Source organism: Coregonus lavaretus (genome assembly GCF_964263955.1).
Source record: "Coregonus lavaretus genome assembly, chromosome: 12".
NCBI lineage: Eukaryota > Metazoa > Chordata > Actinopteri > Salmoniformes > Salmonidae > Coregonus > Coregonus lavaretus.
This window is the reverse complement of record NC_139999.1, coordinates 41,973,251-41,993,342: the sequence shown is the minus strand read 5'-3', so window position 1 is coordinate 41,993,342 and position 20,092 is coordinate 41,973,251. Positions and strand designations below refer to the sequence as shown.

Genomic DNA, 20,092 nt, shown 5'->3' with positions numbered 1-20,092 from the left:
AGAAGGTTGAGCTGCTTGTATGATCCCTCCTCTCTCCAAACAACACAAGCTACAGTGCCATCAGAAATCATTCCCTCTCATCCAACAAGGCTGCTGATGACATAACGCTCATGTCATATCTCAAGTCCCATTTACAGTAGAGACAAGTAGAGGCTCTCTCTATTCGGACAGAGGACTGTGAAAGCTAAATTATGTGACTATACATACGTAATGTACGAGTGTAAATCATTTTTGTATAGATTTAACATAACATTACATTGATTTTACTTGGTTTCAAGATAGACTTGTCGTTGAATGCACTGTTGTATGTAGGGTTGCAAAGGGAGGGTATATTACTGAAAACGTTCAAAGTCTAGTGACATCTAATGGCCTTTTTGAGTACTTCAGATTATCACAGGTGTCTGTAATTATGCCTGTAAAACATTATCCTAAATATAAACCATCAACTAAGTGAACACCATTGGTGTTTAATATGAGGGTTTCAGCATGAAATATCCTTTATATATTTTTTTTACACACTCATTTAATTTACTATTTCAATATGTCTTTGTTGTAAATGTTTTGGATTCAAACTGTTGGCAGTTGTGAAAGAAGTCAATAGTTCGAAGAGTTAATGAAAATAATGCAATTGTTGATTAGATGCTTTTTTCATTAATTAGGCTATTTTCTCTTGAACCATATGGTCTATCTACTAGAAACTCATGGACAATATGCACACAGATATATATATATATATATATATATATATATATATATATATATATATATATATATATATATATATATATAATTAAAAACTTTTTATAAATATATTTTTAAAAAAGTTATTCAAGTATAAATTAACAAAGTTATCAGGTTTCCATCCAACATTTTTATGCGAGTAAAGTACATGCAGGATAAAACATTTCACGACAGGCCTGATGGAAACAGCTAATTTGTTGATAACTTTCCAAATGTCAACAAAACACATTAGACAAGGTGGGATCTTTTTTGTGTCTGTAAAATTAATTATGCGAGGAATTGTAGTGGAAACTCCTTTATGCGCAAATATTGATATAATAACCATCATATCGAAGTAAACTTGGAGTCACGGAATGATATGTTGTGTGGTCCTCCCACTACAACTTGGGGAAAGCATGCAGTTTATTAGGCTACAGATAAAATAAATTATGAACTTCACAGGGTGGTGAAAGTGGACGGTCATGAGTTTGATGCTACTTTCCAATAAATATCGAGGGACTTATTCTGGTGACATGATGATCAATGCTTGGCTGCCGGTTGAAAATAAAAATAATCTCGCTCTTGTCCATAATAATCTCATCATGTAGGCTATATCTGCACTGTACCTGCCAGCTGTTGGCTAGAGTACACGTGCCAAGACCAGAGTGGGCACATTCGCTATATAACGCAAAATATATAGTGACAAAACCATTAGAAGAGTTGAAAATAAGATGTAACCCCATTTAACATGGGAATTAAAATTAAACCACAAAAATTATTTTTATGTGCACTACGTCATCACACACATCCTTTTTCCCCACAAGTCAATTTGATGGAAACATCACTGGGAAAATGTGCATATTGTTTTTGCAGATATTTGAATATTAGCATTAAAATCTGTCGCAATTGGATGGAACCCTAGCTATAGATTGCAATAGATTCTGTTAATTACCAAAATTCCAGAAGATTCCATTAGCTTTGGTAAATTACCAGTAGCTTTGCAACCCTAGCTGTACACTTTACAGAGAATCAGTCTTGTGAATGAGGTGGTTCATGTGAAGCGATCATGGTGTCACAAAAGGTTTTTCTTATCTTGTCATTACAGTGCTGTGAATACGATATCTAAATGTTTTACTTCTCTTTTAACTACTAGAGTTAGTATTATTAACACAAAACACTTATTGAATTCATTTTGCCCCTGCTTTTTAAACTACACTGAACAAAAATATGAATGCAACATGTAAAGTGTTGGTCCAATGTTTAATGAGCTGAAATAAAAGATCCCAGAAATGGTCCATAAGCACAAAAAGCTTATTTCTCTCAAATGTTGTGCACAAATTTGTTTACGTCCCTGTTGGTGAGCATTTCTCCTTTGCCAAGTTAATCCATTCACCTTGGTGTAGCATATCAAGAAGCTGAATGTCCACCAGAGCTGTTGCCAGATAATTTAATGTTCATTCTCTACCATAAACCGCCTCCAACATCATTTTAGAGAATTTGGCAGTATGTCCAACCGCCTCACAACCGCAGACCATGTGTATGGCATTGTGTGGGCGAACGGTTTGCTAATGTCAACGTTGTGAACAGAGTGCCCCATGGTGGCGGTGGGGTTATGATATGGGCAGGCATAAGCTACGGACAATGAACACAACTGCATTTTATCGATGGCAACTTGATGAGATCCTGAAGCTCATTGTGAGGCCCTCTTTTTTTTAAGGTATCTGTGACCAACAGATGCATATCTGTATTCCCAGTCATGTGAAATCCATAGATTAGTGCCTAATGAATTTATTTCAATTGACTGATTTCCTTATATGAACTGTAACTCAGTACAATCTTTGAAATTGTTGCAAGTTGCATTTATATTTTTCTTCAGCATACATTTGTCCCATGGAGCTCAGTTGGTAGAGCATGGCGCTTGCAACGCCAGGGTTGTGGGTTCGATTCCCACGGGGGACCAGTATGAAAATAAAAAAATGTATGCACTCACTAACTGTAAGTCGCTCTGGATAAGAGCGTCTGCTAAATGACTAAAATGTAAAATTTTAATGACATGAGATTAACCATAGTGAAAGTGATGATTAAAAACTAGGTTACTATCAGTATAAAGGACAATGTTTTAACGTAGACTTTGGTGAACCAGTTTGTGCTTTCTTGTAATTTATGTAAATAAAGTGTTATTTTTTATTATTAAAACAAATTGGCAGTGTGTATTTTGTTCACAAAACTCTCAAGGCAGTTTTGGTTGTAGCTCGACAGGATGGATTAAAGCAGTCATTGCCAATAGGTATTTGCACATCAAGTGTTCCGGAATGGAAGCAGTATACATTATTGTTCCTCAACCCTAATATGTGCCAGGGACTCACAAGCTAGGGTCCTTACTCCTTTAGGGACTGCTTACATTACAACTAGCAATTAAGAATCGACTAAATCAGTGTCGGCTAAGCATCTCCGAAACCAGTGATCATCCCAGCCCAGGGACCTAGAGAAACAAAGAATTGAATCTGTTTCAAATGACTATTGGATGCAACATCTACATAATATTACTATTCTCTCTCACAGTGGTTCCGGAGACACCAGCAATGAACTGTAAAGAGCAACTACCTCGTCTTAATAACCTCAGAAATGTAATCTCCTTTCCATAAATGCTGCAAGTGTATCAGCATTCTGAATCGACCATCAATACTGAGCAAAACAACACTGATTATTAGCCAGCACAGTCTGTATATTCCAATGGCTAAAGGATGCAGCATCAGCCTACAAACATACAGTGGGGGGAAAAAAGTATTTAGTCAGCCACCAATTGTGCAAGTTCTCCAACTTAAAAAGATGAGAGAGGCCTGTAATTTTCAACATAGGTACACGTCAACTATGACAGACAAAATGAGATTTTTTTTTCCAGAAAATCACATTGTAGGAATTTAATGAATTTATTTGCAAATTATGGTGGAAAATAAGTATTTGGTCAATAACAAAAGTTTCTCAATTCTTTGTTATATACCCTTTGTTGGCAATGACACAGGTCAAACGTTTTCTGTAAGTCTTCACAAGGTTTTCACACACTGTTGCTGGTATTTTGGCCCATTCCTCCATGCAGATCTCCTCTAGAGCAGTGATGTTTTGGGGCTGTCGCTGGGCAACATGGACTTTCAACTCCCTCCGAAGATTTTCTATGGGGTTGAGATCTGGAGACTGGCTAGGCCACTCCAGGACCTTGAAATGCTTCTTACGAAGCCACCCCTTCGTTGCCCGGGCGGTGTGTTTGGGATCATTGTCATGCTGAAAGACCCAGCCACGTTTCATATTCAATGCCCTTGCTGATGGAAGGAGGTTTTCACTCAAAATCTCACGATACATGGCCCCATTCATTCTTTCCTTTACACGGATCAGTCGTCCTGGTCCCTTTGCAGAAAAACAGCCCCAAAGCATGATGTTTCCACCCCCACCCCGGCTTAAGCAGGGGGACACGTCTGGCACTGCAGGATTTGAGTCCCTGGCGGCGTAGTGTGTTACTGATGGTAGGCTTTGTTACTTTGGTCCCAGCTCTCTGCAGGTCATTCACTAGGTCCCCCCGTGTGGTTCTGGGATTTTTGCTCACCGTTCTTGTGATCATTTTGACCCCACGGGGTGAGATCTTGCGTGGAGCCCCAGATCGAGGGAGATTATCAGTGGTCTTGTATGTCTTCCATTTCCTAATAATTGCTCCCACAGTTGATTTCTTCAAACCAAGCTGCTTACCTATTACAGATTCAGTCTTCCCAGCCTGGTGCAGGTCTACAATTTTGTTTCTGGTGTCCTTTGACAGCTCTTTGGTCTTGGCCATAGTGTGACTGTTTGAGGTTGTGGACAGGTGTCTTTTATACTGATAACAAGTTCAAACAGGTGCCATTAATACAGGTAACGAGTGGAGGACAGAGGAGCCTCTTAAAGAAGAAGTTACAGGTCTGTGAGAGCCAGAAATCTTGCTTGTTTGTAGGTGACCAAATACTTATTTTCCACCATAATTTGCAAATAAATTCAAAAAAATCCTACAATGTGATTTTCTGGATTTTTGTTTCTCAATTTGTCTGTCATAGTTGACGTGTACCTATGATGAAAATTACAGGCCTCTCATCTTTTTAAGTGGGAGAACTTGCACAATTGGTGGCTGACTAAATACTTTTTTCCCCCACTGTATATATATATACACATATCCTTTAAAAATATATATTTCCCTTCATTACTTTCCAACTCCACCACCGCTTCACCTAATTGGAGTAAACTAGTGAACAACAATGCTTAGGCCTCTACTTCCAGCTTATACATACTATATACATTTTATGGACAGTCAATTTTACAATAATTCAATTTTGTTTGATTTTACTCTTGAACTTCCTCTACCCTCAATCTCTCCGATCATTTTCATGATGTCCATCCAGTTTGCTTCTATATGCCATATCTTTCTAACTGTGCTCTTTCTCAAATGCTCTCAACCTATAAACGTATTATGTACACAGTATGCTTTACATTAGTTATCTTATTAGTTGCTGTTAATTGTTATTAGTCCCATCCTTCAACTTCATTCAACCCCACTTTCTCACAGAGGGATGAAATCACTTTGTGTATCAAGCGGAGTCTGCAGACATTCATTCAAATTTTGTCTCTGCGTCTCTCAGAAAATGCTCTGTCATCATCCATATGAAAAAGGGGTCAAATTTGAACTGTCAATAAATATGCTCATATTTATTTTAGTTAGTTATAAGGTGAAATCTTATAGTATGTTGTTAATAATTTGATTGGTACTATATTTATAAAGCATTTCAAGCCCTATTCCCCCACTTCTGAATAGAAAAAGAAATTATATTTTATATTTGTACTTAAGTTTGTGTCCTCAAGTGAGTACACCTCAGCAATTTATAATTATTTTTACCAGGTGAGTTCCAGATCTTCCTAGAACTATGCAGCATTACTAGTTATTGTTTATGGCCATCTCATGAAAAATAATTACTTTTGGGTATGTCTATTTAGGTAGAAATCTACATTTTGCCATAACATCCAAAAGGTCTTACCCATCTCAACCTCAGTGTGAACACCTATTAGCACCTTCTAAAAATCTAGCTAGTGCTGTTTTTAAGCCCTATGGGCTAGGCCACCAAAGCTATGGTCTGTGCACCACCTATATTCCCAAGAGTTGAACCTTTTCACTTCAGATTGGCAGCAGGCCAAAATCTACATTTTAATCAATTTCACCTGCATTTTATAATTAAAGCCAAGAGTTGTTTTGCTTCAATAGAGAAGGGGCATGCCACTTTAGTTTCACACAAAATACATTAGTGCAACACATTCAGCAGAAAATAGTTTGACAGATAAAAGCAACGCTATTTGGCTAGCAGCCACAAGTAAATTAGCTTACACTGAAAAGCCAAGGTATTTTTTTTTGCTAAACGGTGTATGGCCATCATATTTCTAATGTTTATCATAGAATGTAGCCAGCTACATTTTAATGTTTTGCTTGAAGTTATTCTTGCATTTTAACTTTCTACCGGAGATAAACTACAGAGGAAATTACCCGCTGGTTATCGAATGAGAGCAAATTTCATCCGAGTGGAGAAGTGCAACTGAAGCATGAAATTACTCATTTTACATTCATGATTTGGAGCGAACCCTGACTGAAGCCGAGCAGAATTTACAATAAGAAGCATTTTAGTTCATTAACACAACCTCTGGTGACAAAAGCTGTCAAAATAATTTCATTTTCAAATATCCAAATCACAGGGGATTCCTCAAACTACAGTCCACAAGCTGTGTAGCTGAGAGAATACAGGCACCAACAGCACAGACTGATATAAGTCGCAGACAGAGCACAAGACTTCAGTCAGTTCTAAATTGGAATGAAAAAGTAGTTTAACAAACCATTTACTGTAGTTAATTGATAGGCAATAATACAAATCGTTTTTCTGTAAAGAATTTAATTCACAAAATCAAATGTCATACATATTATATTCTAAAGCATACACAGATCAGCTACTCCCCATTTTCTTCTCCATTCACCTCTTCCTGCTCTGGCTGTTGTCTTTTCAGAGGAATAATGTAAAGTCCGTTCTTCGCTTCCTTCAGTCTCCACCAGCGACCAAGCCTGTAAACAACAAAAACTAAGACTTTAACAAAAACAAACAGACCGTTGACAAAAACAGAGATAATGCATGAATAAAGTTATGAGTAAAATTATCCGGTATATAAAAAGCCATTTAATCTTGTAATAAGGAAAGCAGAAAGGAGGTAATGCCATCACTGCCACTGAAGCAGTCTAGGGAGTCTTAGGATTTGAGCGTGAAATAACAGTGCCACCCCATGGGCACCTGTCCTCATTGCAACTACTTCCATACAGAATACTGAAAACAGGCTTGTAAAAAAAAAAAAAAAGCGGGTAGGCACTGAGTATATGATCAATATAGTGAGGTTTCTGATCAATCAATCAACAAGTCAGTCAGTGTATAATGCTAGTAAGTATGCTCTGGGCTATAGCTCTGTATGACAGGTAAGTAGGTGGGTACGTACCTGTGCTCCTGTCCCACTCCTGCCACCAGGAACTTCCCAGAACTGGAGAACTTTAGACTGTTGACAAAACCAGTCTACAAGAGAGAGGAAACAGAATACGCTGTATTGAGAAGACAGATGTTTTAGTGCAGAACACCCTTACTAGACACTTCCCCATACACATATAGGCCTATACAAATAGGCCCAATGCTTAATGTTGAATTATATCCAATGGCGCTTCCCACATATTGTCATGCTACACAATGATTGAATGCAATGCAAGGTGTATTATGTATGGAGCAGTGTAGCTGGGACTTGCTTACCACAGGGATGCTGAAGAGAGGCTCCAGATGACGGAACCCCTGACCACATCCCCACAGCTGCACCTTAGAGTTGTGGGAACCTGCAGCGTGACGAGACAACAGTTGTTCCATTCCAGCATCATCAATTGGACAAGTAAATATTAGCAGTCAACTCCTAATATATGACCAAGGTTTGCTATGAATGTATGCACTAATACAGAGCATGCTGATATTCCTATGCACACTGCATAGATTTACAGTATACAAGGAGGGGTGGAAGTTCGGGGTTGATTGTTAAATAACTCAAAACGGGGTGTGTGATAGATATAGACGAGACAGTATAGTAAAGTTGGGTGAATAGCACTCCCACAGCCGAGGCTACTGTGTCAATAGTTATGCAGTGCTGTGTGTATACAGAATGTACAAAACATTAAGAATACCTGCTCTTTCCATGACAGACTGACCAAGTGAAAGCTATGATCCCTTATTGAAGTCACTTGTTAAATCCACTTCAAATCAGTGTAGATGAAGGGGAGGAGACAGGTTAAAGGACTTTTATGCCTTGAGACATGGATTGTGTGCCATTCAGAGAGTGAATGGGCAAGAAAATATTTAAGTGCCTTTGAACGGGGTATGGTAGAAGGTGTTCCTAATGTTTGGTATACTCAGTACATGTTGAATATAAGTTATAACTACTTTTTTTTTATGGCCTTATACATTTAATAATAACAGTTTTTACTCTGACAACTCAATTTTAGGAAGGTGTTCTTAATGTTTTCTACACTGAGTGTAGATGGGTGTTATAAAGCTGATGACTCACAGCCGTTGGTACCTGAGGCTACGGTGTCAAAGTTCTGCAGAGCTGTACAGTCATGGTCAAAAGTTTTGAGAATGACAAATACTAATTTTCACTAAGTCTGCTGCCTCAGTTTTGATGATGGCAATTTGCATATACACCAGAATGTCATGAAGAATGATCAGATGAATTGCAAAGTCCCTCTTTGCCATGAAAATAAACTTAATCCCAAAAAATATTTCCACTGCATTTCAGCCCTGCCACAAAAGGACCAGCTGCCATCATGTCAGTGATTCTCTCGTTAACACGGGTGAGAGTGTTGACGAGGACAAGGCTGGAGATCACTCTGTCATGCTGATTGAGTTAGAATAACAGACTAGAAGCTTTAAAAGGAGGTGGTGCTTGAAATCATTGTTCTTCCTCTGTTAACCATGGTTACCTACAAGGAAACATGTGCCGTCATCATTGCTTTGCACAAAAAGGGCTTCACAGGCAAGGATATTGCTGCTAGTAAGATTGCACCTAAATCAACCATTTATCGGATCATCAAGAACTTCAAGGAGAGCGGTTCAATTGTTGTGAAGAAGGCGTCAGGGCGCCCAAGAAAGTCCAGCAAGCACCAGGACCATCTCCTAAAGTTGATTCAGCTGCGGGATCGGGGCACCACCAGTGCAGAGCTTGCTCAGGAATGGCAGCAGGCAGGTGTGAGTGCATCTGCACGCACAGTGAGGCAAATACTTTTGGAGGATGGCCTTGTGTCAAGAAGGGCAGCAAAGAAGCCACTTCTCTCCAGGAAAAACATCAGGGACAGACTGATATTCTGCAAAAGGTACAGGGATTGGACTGCTGAGGACTGGGGTAAAGTCATGTTCTCTGATGAATCCCCTTTCCGATTGTTTGGGGCATCCGGAAAACACCTTGTCCGGAGAAGACAAGGTGAGCGCTACCATCAGTCCTGTGTCATGCCAACAGTAAAGCATCCTGAGACCATTCATGTGTGGGCTTGCTTCTCAGCCAAGGGAGTGGGCTCGCTCACAATTTTGCCTAAGAACACAGCCATGAATAAAGAATGGTACCAACACATCCTCCGAGAGCAACTTCTCCCAACCATCCAAGAACAGTTTGGTGACGACCAATGCCTTTTCCAGCATGATGGAGCACATTGCCATAAGGCAAAAGTGATAACCAAGTGGCTCGGGGAACAAAACATCGACATTTTGGGTCCATGGCCAGGAAACCCCCCAGACCTTAATCCCATTGAGAACTTGTGGTCGATTCTCAAGAGGCGGGTGGACAAACAAAAACCCACAACTTCTGACAAACTCCAAGCATTGATTATGCAACAATGGGCTGCCATCAGTCAAGATGTGGCCCAGAAGTTAATTGACAGCATGCCAGGGCGGATTGCAGAGGTCTTGAAGAAGAAGGGTCAACACTGCAAATATTGACTCTTTGCATAAACTTAATGTAATTGTCAATAAAAGCCTTTGACACTTATGGAATGCTTGCAATTATACTGCAGTATACCATAGTAACATCTGACAAATCTCATAACACTGAAGCAGCTAACTTTGTGAAGACCAATACTTATGTCATTCTCAAAACGTTTGACCACGACTGTAGATGAGTGTTATAAAGCTGGTGACTCACAGCCGTTGGTACCTGAGGCTACGGTGTCAGAGTTCTGCAGAGCCGCCACGGCCGCTACCCAGTAGGGCTGCTCCAGCCCCGAGTCGCCATGCCGACCGTGGGCTGCCTTCACCGTGCTAAGGGGCTTCTTCTTGTTCACACTCCACAGGGAGACAGAGCTGGGGGAGGACAAGAGAAAGCTTTTTAGACTAATGAAAATATTTGTGCATTTGTAAGGAACCATTCCCTCACAAAGTGGTTGCAGAACCGCTAGAGGTGGAGTACGACGACACCTAGTGGAGTATAAATCCACATTTACCCATCATCAGCGCCTGTTATCATGTGTTCTTCGTTAATGAGCTGGATACAGTCGATGGAGCCCCTGAGAGAGAGCGAAAATAAGTGGGAGGAGCATTACCAGTAGGTTAACACACAAGGATTAGACACTCTCGCAGACCAACAGAGACTAGGCCTATACAGTGTTGTGAGACTGACTAATACAGAGAAGGAGAAGAAGACCAGGGGGACTCACTCATGGCCATGAAACACTAGCTGGGACTCCTCAGCGATCTTCCACACCCTCACAGTGCGGTCTCTCCCCCCTGCAGTCACACAGCGCTCCCGACTCCCACTGTCCAGCCCTGTGATCACATCCTGGTGACCAAACCTAGGGAGACACACAGTCAATAAAACACAAATCACATGCCCAAACCTAAAGAAACATAGACATTACTATTCAGCTACTTACAGTGTTTCCACATAGGCATTTTCATCCACGTTCCACACCTTAATGGAGCGGTCATGAGAGGCACTGTACAAGTCATGGGTGCCCCTCCTGAAGGAAAGGCCCTGTGGAGGAGAGATGGCACCGTTTGTGAAGGTAAATATGAAAGGATGAGAAAGCAAGAATAAAAGCAGATGGAAAAATGAATAAGGGAAGGGGTGAAATGGGGTATATCTTACCGATACCGGGCCTCTATGTCCTGTGAACTTGTATAGATGTTTACATGTTGCTGCCTCCCAGATCATGATCAACTTATTCATGTCTCCAGTAGCCAGGTACTTGCCGTCCGATGATATAGACATACATAGGACATGGGCCGTATGTCCCACATGGCGATCCTCTGTTCCTTTCCTCCCACCAGCTATCGTATGCAGTCTCTTACCACTCTCAACATCCCCTGCAGTTACAGAAGACAATGGGAGAATGCATGAGTAAGCCCACTGACTGTGTAGCATTTTAGGTCACATGCAACTGATTTTGCACATTCTATTTCAGTACAACATCAAACATAGATTATTTTGGCGAAGAGAGTATACAAACAAATATATTGTCCAGACTCACATTTGATGATTGCGCAGTCTTTGGCAGCGGAAAATATGTGTTTGTCATCAGGAGAGATGACCAGACAGGTGACTGGCAGCTTGTGGCCCCTCAACAGACGAATCTCTGACACATCTGGTGGCAGGAGCTGGAGACCACGACAACATAGGGACACATGAAGAGGACTGACAACTTACTTTACGGGCCATACAAAACTCATAGCACACCATGTTCCAGTATCAATAATAGTATACCACACATACATACACATATAGTTTCATTCTAAGTAGTAAAATAGTGAATGGTGGGCATGCACAGGGTGCTTTTATGGGAGACACCAAAACAAAGACACTCACATCTTTTGCAACCATCCGTTGGAGCTGTCCTTTCTGCTCAAGCTGAGGAAAAAATAAAATTTTTACTATGAGATAAATAGCAACCAAACTCATGTGACATTTTCTAGGGCCATACAAGCAACACAATGCTGTGTGGTCCTCTGTAGCTCAGCTGGTAGAGCACGGCGCTTGTAACGCCAAGGTAGTGGGTTCGATCCCCGGGACCACCCATACACAAAAATGTATGCACGCATGACTGTAAGTCGCTTTGGATAAAAGTGTCTGTTAAATGGCATATTATTTATTATTATTATAATGCTGTAGCTAGTTACACTTACCACTTCTTCTTGAAGTCTTCCAGCAATCAGGTCCATCTCAAAAGACTCCTCCTCTGCCTTCTTTTCTTCTGTTGATAAGACATGAAGACAGACCAGTAATGCATCAGATTCATTAAATTTCATTAAACGTTAACCATTTTAGGAGAGTTTTGTTGAAATTGATAATAGCTCGGTACAGTAGCTATTCCCTTACCCTCATCCCTCAATTGGTCGAGGTATAGTTTAGCTAATCGTAGTTTTTTCTCCTGTGGGGTCTCATCAAACTCTTCTTCGACATTGGCCCTCCTTTTTCTGTGCAGTGAAGGGCTACATAAAGAGATTGATTCAACTCATGGTTTGTCCACTCATACGGCTAAAATTAATCAGTTTGTTAGCCAACTTAGCTAAGTTAGTTAGCTAGCCAGCCAACTACACTTCGAGTAAGTTAGCCTACCCTTCTGTTTCAGAGTCACTGGAGATTTCTTCATTGTGCTTTGAATTTAGTTTTTTCTTGAGTTTGTTTCCTGTGTCTCCATCATTCTAAAGCAACAAAACACAAACAAACATCAAAGATTAAAAGAAAGCTACGTGTTAGACAGCATTGTAATATGTAAATAGCAAGATAAGTCCTAGGCTAAGTGTAGCTAGCAAACGTTAGCTCCGTACCTTTCGTTTTGAACCGGCTGAATTCTCGTTCTTTTTGAAAACCTTTGGAGGTCCTTTTTTCTTTATAAAGAAAGACGACATGATTAAAGTATATAGATAGACTAACTATGAGACACTGTTACAATCTTTACACTAGTTGGCACACATTTCGTCCACTCAAATCAACCTACGACCCACATGGGTTTTCTCTCTTCTGATTCAACCGAACTATGGATACCATAAACGCACGCATTTCAATAAGAGGTGTTGATTGGATAATATTGAGTCATTGGTTTGTCCCGCCCACAAGTACAGAGCTCTCATTGGACTATCGAGCAAGTAGAAACTAAAGTCCAGATTTGATTGGCTGAGAATGCAGATACGTTCAGCAGGAAACGTGTGCAGGAGCAAAATAACCGGAATTAGGGTTGTGAATAATCGGTTCTATCTCGTGGAGCTCCGCCCCATTGGGAAGCTCTGCTCCTATTGGTTTACCCCGCTGCCTAAGAAGGGTACATGAGAATGACCCTTCGTATCTAGTAGGAGTACGGTTTGTTAATAAGGAGCAGCTGAGCAGAGTACCAATCTTGAAGAAACCATTTCAGTTATCCAACCTGGTGGAGAGAGTGCTGGATAAAGTGATGGATGTGAGGATCACGAGAGGCGGGCTTGTTTAGATTTTTAATGATTCTGCGGATCAGAAGGAAAGTGCGTTGTGTCTTAATCGATTTGATAAGTTTGAAAGTGTTGTGTGTGTGTCGCTTCGGAACAGGGCACCCCTTAAGGGGGTTATATCTGGCGTTTCGTGGGAGTTGATTTGGAAAATATTAAAAATATTCCTGGAGTGATTGAAGCACCTCGGATGAATCGAGTGGTGAATTGGGAAAAGTGAAGATTTTACCTGTTCTTTTAGTTTTTTGAAATGGAGTCTCTACCTAATGAAGTGAGGTTAGGTTATATTAACTACAGAGTTAGAGCATTTATCCCAAGAACATTGCAGTGTGAACATTGTAATGGTTTTGGTCATGTAGAAAGTGTTTGCAGAAGGGAGAAGCCGAAATGTACAAGATGTGGAAAATATCATATTATGTGTTATAAAAGTGACGCAAATGTGACATGTTGTAATTGCGGTGGGAATCATGAAGCCACGTCTTCTGAATGCCCCACAAGGGTAAAAGAGAATGAGGTGGCCAAAGTCAGGGTTGTACAGAGCATTTCATTTGCAAAAGCTGTGAAAAGGGTTGAGGGTTTGAATGTTGCACCAGAAGAGTCCATGGTAGGGGATAGGCCTTTAATTGAGACTGCAGGGGTTGTCTTACACCAAGAGGATCCTGACATTTTAAAGGTTAAAAAGGTGGACTTTGTGGCCTTTATCGCAATGGTGATGAATGGCACTGCCAAGGTGGAGAAAAGATCTAGGAAGATTGAAATCATTGTGATTGCGGCGGAGCGGTTCCTGGGGCTGAAAGATTTCACAGCAAAGGATTTACATGGAATATTAGCAAAAGCCGTACCACCTTCTCAGGTCCTAGAGCCTGAGAAGCAAGATATGGAGAACTAAAAGAAGGAAGAAGTGGGAGTTTTGTTTGTTTTGGCAATGTACTATTTTTATTAGGGTGGATTGTTAGAATCACTATTAAGTATGGATTTATTTGTTTTTATTTTGGTTTCAAATTGTCCAGTTGGTGGCGGCAATACAACTTTTGGATGTAGTCTGCCATAAAACCCACAGAAGAAGAAGAAGAAGAAGATGCAGTGGCAAAATCCTTCCCAAATAGTTGTGATCCTGACACATTTTTCCTAGCAGAACGCAGTTAAACCAAGTAAATAATTAACAGGATTAAATCATGTTTTTACATTAAGGTTACATGTTAAGCACAAACCTAAAATAATTGGAATGATCTCATTTAATTTAAGAAGCACATTTTCTCATTGCCATCAAGCACACACTGAAATACTTACTGCGACCAAATACACACCGCAGTAATACTTAATCTCGCTACTAGCTAGTGCCAGCTTTTCTATGTACTTACAAGTATTTGTATCCATTCTCACTGTCTTAGCAATTACATTTTATACACTGGTGGGTGGGTAACTTTAGCAGCAATATGATGTGTTAAAATCTGTAATGTGTTGCTTGTCCAATTATTAGGAAATACCAAAAGCTGCGAACGTAGAGCTCACGTCCTGATAACGACCCATGATATGGCATCCACAGAGATTACATTTTTTTTACATTTTAGTCATTTAGCAGACGCTCTTATCCAGAGCGACTTACAGTTAGTGCATACATTATTAATTTTTAATTTTTCATACTGGCCCCCCGTGGGAATCGAACCCACAACCCTGGCGTTGCAAACGCCATGCTCTACCAACTGAGCTACATCCCTGCCGGCCATTCCCTCCCCTACCCTGGACGAATTGTGCGCCGCCCCATGGGTCTCCCGGTCGCGGCCGGCTACGACAGAGCCTGGATTCGAACCAGGATCTCTAGTGGCACAGCTACCACTGCGATGCAGTGCCTTAGACCACTGCGCCACTCGGGAGGTTGATGATTCAATATGGTTACTGAAGATGCAGTATCATCAATGTGGTAATAACCTATTTTAATGTAATCCCCATGTAAAACTAATGGATTTAAAAGTTGATGGAAGAAATTAATGTACGGTTTCAATATTTATATTTTATTTATTCAAATACACAATTGAATTATAGTGCTCCAGACCTGATGAAAATACGTTTTGTGTATTTAGTCAAATTTCTGTGCCTGTGTTATACAGTGCCTTCGGAAAGTATTCAGACCCCTTGACTTTTTCCACATTTTGTTACAGCCTTATTATAAAATGGATTAAATAAATACAAATCCTCAACAATCTACACAAAATATCCCATAATGACAAAGTGAAAACAGGTTTGTAGAAATCTTTACTAATTTATAAAAAGAAAACACAAAAACACTGCAGTACCTTATTTGCATAAGTATTCAGACCCTTTGCTATGAGACTCGAAATTGAGCTCAGGTGCATCCTGTTTCCATTGATCATCCTTGAGATGTTTCTACAACTTGATTGGAGTCCACCTGTGGTAAATTCAATTGATTGGACATGATTTGGAAAGGCACACACCTGTCTATATAAAGTCCCACAGTTGACAGTGCACGTCAGAGCAAAAACCAAGCCATGAGGTCGAAGGAATTGTCCGTAGAGCTCAGAGACAGGATTGTGTCGAGAAATAGGTCTGGGGGCAAGGGTACCAAAACATTTATGCAGCATTGAAGGTCCCCAAGAACACAGTGGCCTCCATCATTCTTAAATGGAAGAAGTTTGGAACCACTAAGACTCTTCCTAGAGCTTGCTGCCCAGCCAAACTGAGCAATCGGGGGAGAAGGGCCTTGGTCAGGTAGGTGACCAAGAACCCGATGGTCACTCTGACAGAGCTCCAGAGTTCCTCTGTGGAGATGGGAGAATCTTCCAGAAGGACAACCATCTCATGCAACACTCCACCAATCAAGCCTTTATGGTAGAGTGGCCAGGCAAAAGCCACTCCTCAGTAAAAGGCACATGACAGCCCACTTGGAGTTTGCCAAAAGGCACCTAAAGACTCTCAGACCATGCTGTGGGGATGTTTTTCAGCGGCAGGGATTGAGAGACTAGTCAGGATCGAGGCAAAGCTAAACAGAGCAAAGTACGGAGAGATTCTTGATGAAAACCTGTGCCAAGCTTGTAGCGTCATACCCAAGAAGACTCAAGGCTGTAATCGCTGCCAAAGTTGCTTCAACAAAGTGCTGAGTAAAGGGTCTGAATACCTATGTAAATGTGATATTTCCGTTTTTAATACATTTGCAAACATTTCTAAAAACCTGTTTTTGCTTTGTCATTATGGGGTATTGTGTGTAGATTGATGAGGAAAAAAACACATTTAATCAATTTTAGAATAAGGCTGTAATGTAACAAAATGTGGAAAAAGTCAAGGGGTCTGAATACTTTCCAAATGCACTGTATGTGTTAGGCTTGGGCGGTATACCATATGTACCATATACCGGGGTATTTGGAAAAAAACAATGGGAGGTTTTTTAATACCATCAATACCATTGAAACTATTTATTTGAGGTTTTTTTTTATAAATTGGAATATTTGTAGCTACTTTTTAAGGAAATACTTGCAGTCAACTTGTGCAATATGTCAGGAGATAAAGAACATTGCGTTCTTCATTTCACCTGTCACATTATTATGTAGCTTATGGTAGTCCTCAGTCACGTGCACATGGTTTTTGTTTACAAGCACACAAAGACGAGAGACCTGTAGTGCAGCATGCGCCAGGTGATCTAATTACAGTATAGAATTCACAACTAAACTGTTTGCCAGCTAGATATCTTATAACTATTACGTTAACTGTGTAAAATCTGCTAAATGCTCTGCAGTTGTGCATTTGGTTTGCTGATTTAGTAGCTAGTTAGCTATCTAGCTAAGTTGTTAGCTTCTTCCAAAATCAAGCATTCACTTCGTAACAGCAGCGAATTCGCTCCTGGATCAAGAGCCTTGTTGGCTAATATTCGTTTTGTGCGTGCAGCAAACAGTCAGTAGCATTTTTGAGTTACTTGTATGCTTGTATAGTTTAGGGCAGAAACTGTACAAAATGTTTGCAATGCGCTCGTTAGCAATTAGTTAGCATTCTCTATGAGCATTCCGTAGTGCTTGTTAGCATTCTGTTAGCATTCTAGTAAGTGAATATTAGTACTTTTTAAATACCTGCAGTCAACTTGTGCTCTAGGTAATAGATAAAGCAGATCGAGTTCATCATTTCACCCATTAGATTATTTTTTATTTTTTATTATGAAGCTTACCGGTACTAGTTTCCCAAAACAGCGGTTTGAGCCAGTCACCTGTGTTTGTTTACAAAGAAGCACAAGGAGCAAAATGGTAGCTTCGTGAGATGAGTCATTTCTGCAGCGCAACTTAAGTGAGGTGATCAAGTTACACTTGTATAAAATTCACAGCTAATGTTTGCCAGCTATATATCGTAACTATTAAGTTAACTATCTAAGATGTGCCAAATAAATTCTCTCCAACTAGGTTTTGCTAACTTGCTAATGTTAGCTAAGTGGCGAACATTATCTTGTAAGATCAAGCTTGGTAACAGCAGAGACCATCCCCTCCTAGATTAACATAAAAAAAAAATTGGTGCATGCTGCAAACTGCGTTTTGAGATACTTGCATAACTTTATGAGCATTTACCTATCATTCGGTATGAGAATTCCTTAGTACTTGTTAGCATTTTGTTAGCATTCTGGTAAAAAAAATGTGCGCCCCTTGTGTGCACCACCAGTAATACCGGATGGCACAGGCACAGTATGGAAATCTGGATACCGCCCAACCCTAATATGTGTACGCTACTGTTACCACAGCACATTGCTATCACCTTATTACAACTGTGTAATATGCTCTTTTATTATCTTCTTTCATAGAAACCATTACCATTAGTTCCCTCCTCTGTAAATTGTGTGTGTGCCTGTCTTGGGTGTGAACACAGGAAATACATTTTTTGATTTAAATAATTCTAATCAAATTTTAAATTACCAGGACTCTGGGGCAGTTGTACCTATACTAAACCGGAACCTCTTTCGGAGACCACATATTAAAGCCTATTTTCATTTCAAATGATAAGATATATTGATAAAACATGTTTAAATAATATTATTTTCCAGAGCACGTGAGGATAGCGTTTGAGGATTACAGTGCGATCCGAGCTGCAATCAGAACATAGTTGAATAATGAAGACAAACTGTTGAAGAACAGACTTGGGAGCCGTTAAAACAACCATATACCAGGTTAGAATCACACAATTGTTGACATTGCAAGTACTGTACTCTGTCCTCTAAATGCAATGTTTTGTTCCTCCAACAGTGTGTAGCAGTTTAGTTGTGGGATGTCACTTTTGATCAGAAGGATTTTGACGTTGTCTCAGTTTGTATGATTTAAGAGTACTGTAGATTAAATGTATTATAGATTTTATTTGTGATATATTCACTCACATAGTAGCCTTAACAACACATTGTACTATAATGAGTGTGCCTATTAAAGAAATGTATTTCCAATTCCCTCTCATCTCACAATATCCAGTCTGGTCTTCACTGATGCTATTAAAATATGTTTTGCAACTGTTTATCCAAATACAATAAAACATGTTGAACCCCTAATTGTGTGTGTACTCGTAGGACCCAGGGGAGTCCTGGAAGGACAGGAGGAGGACAGAGAAGTGTGTGTAGGCTGATGCATAGCAAACAATGTGTGACAGTCACAGCCATATACTGACTGAGAGAAAGAGAGAGCGAAACAGAGTGTGGGCGGGACAATGAGGGTGGGCTTGGTTTCACAAAAGCATCCTCACCAATGATCCTCTGTTGATAATGTGATTCTAATGTTGACCGGTGGCTAGCCCCTCCCCCATCTAGCCAGCCAGCTGTGCTATCTCTGAGGTCCCTAGTCTGCACATCACCTATCAGTTTATCTCTCCTCTCCTCTGACACCTTCACCAGTCCTACCCAGGAGTCCTTCCCACAGGATATCCATCCATCAGGGATACTTATCAATCAAGGACCAGGAACAGGGGGAGCAGAAGGACCGGAGTGCCCAGCCTTAGCGAGCCGTCCCTGGTGTCAGATCTAGAGGTTGATGGGTACTGAGAGAGGTCTGGAGAGTTAGGGAAGGGTACACCTGTTGTCTTACATCTGTTGGCACTGACCCAGACTTCAAAGCTTTATGGCTCGCCTGGATACATAAGATACATAAGGGAATTCCAGTCCACCTGGGAACAGAAGAACCCCTGGACCATCCACGTAGTTAACCCTATATAACTTGAGGAGCGGAAGTTGGACGGGAGGATTTTATGTGTTTATGATAAACATCCATTCACAATTCATGTCAGGTGAGTTATGATTTAATAATTTAAAATTTGATTAGAATTATTTTAATCAAAAAATGTATTTCCTGTGTGTGTAAGCAAGTCCAGGTTTACCAAATAGATTTGGTGCCTGAAATAAACACTATTGGCACTTTGAAGTGGTGCCTATATTGATAACCCTTATTGTGTAATTCGATTTTAGATATATGAACATTCTTAGCGTACATGTTGAAATATGCTCAGGTAGCCTATTATTTAGCTGGAGCTCAGTGTGTTGGGTGTTAATCGATGCACAAAAACAGCCTAAAGGCTGTTGTATGCTGATCATCAAGAGGATGTTTCACATAAAGAGGTGTGATTTATTTGTGGCAGATGTTTTCATTTCAATCAAATTGTACTAGATCACTCATTCAAGTACATAATACCCTCTTGGTCTCCCGAAACTGACAGTCCTTTTTCAATTGTCCTGGTCTAGACATTTTCGAAAACCATACATTTTGATGGACAAAATACTTATAATAGACTTTTATAAAATTAATCTTCCTGAGAATGAAGTGATATTGAACCAAATGATATTGCATGGCTTAAAATGGCCAGTTCAGAAGCCT

General features: G+C 40.2%; 1 protein-coding gene across 2 annotated transcripts; it reads right to left on the bottom strand.

Annotated features, from left to right (window-relative positions):
* Positions 1–6,657: 6,657 nt before the first annotated feature.
* LOC311138388 (U3 small nucleolar RNA-interacting protein 2-like) lies at positions 6,658–12,835 on the bottom strand. 2 transcript variants are annotated; one of them, XM_084173056.1, is made up of 14 exons: positions 12,606–12,835; positions 12,394–12,479; positions 12,154–12,266; positions 11,961–12,028; positions 11,644–11,685; positions 11,309–11,435; positions 10,927–11,144; positions 10,712–10,812; positions 10,496–10,630; positions 10,283–10,345; positions 9,997–10,142; positions 7,560–7,639; positions 7,258–7,331; positions 6,658–6,835 (listed from the first exon to the last, which is right to left on the bottom strand). In XM_084173056.1, the coding sequence occupies exons 1-14, from the start codon at positions 12,684–12,686 to the stop codon at positions 6,724–6,726; spliced, it is 1,446 nt and encodes a 481-aa protein (XP_084029182.1). In that variant the 5' UTR covers positions 12,687–12,835; the 3' UTR covers positions 6,658–6,723. The 2 variants fall into 2 exon arrangements, with proteins under 2 accessions (XP_084029182.1, XP_084029181.1); XM_084173055.1 differs by having other exon boundaries at positions 9,985–10,142; positions 12,606–12,820.
* Between the last annotated feature and the right edge of the window lie 7,257 nt (positions 12,836–20,092).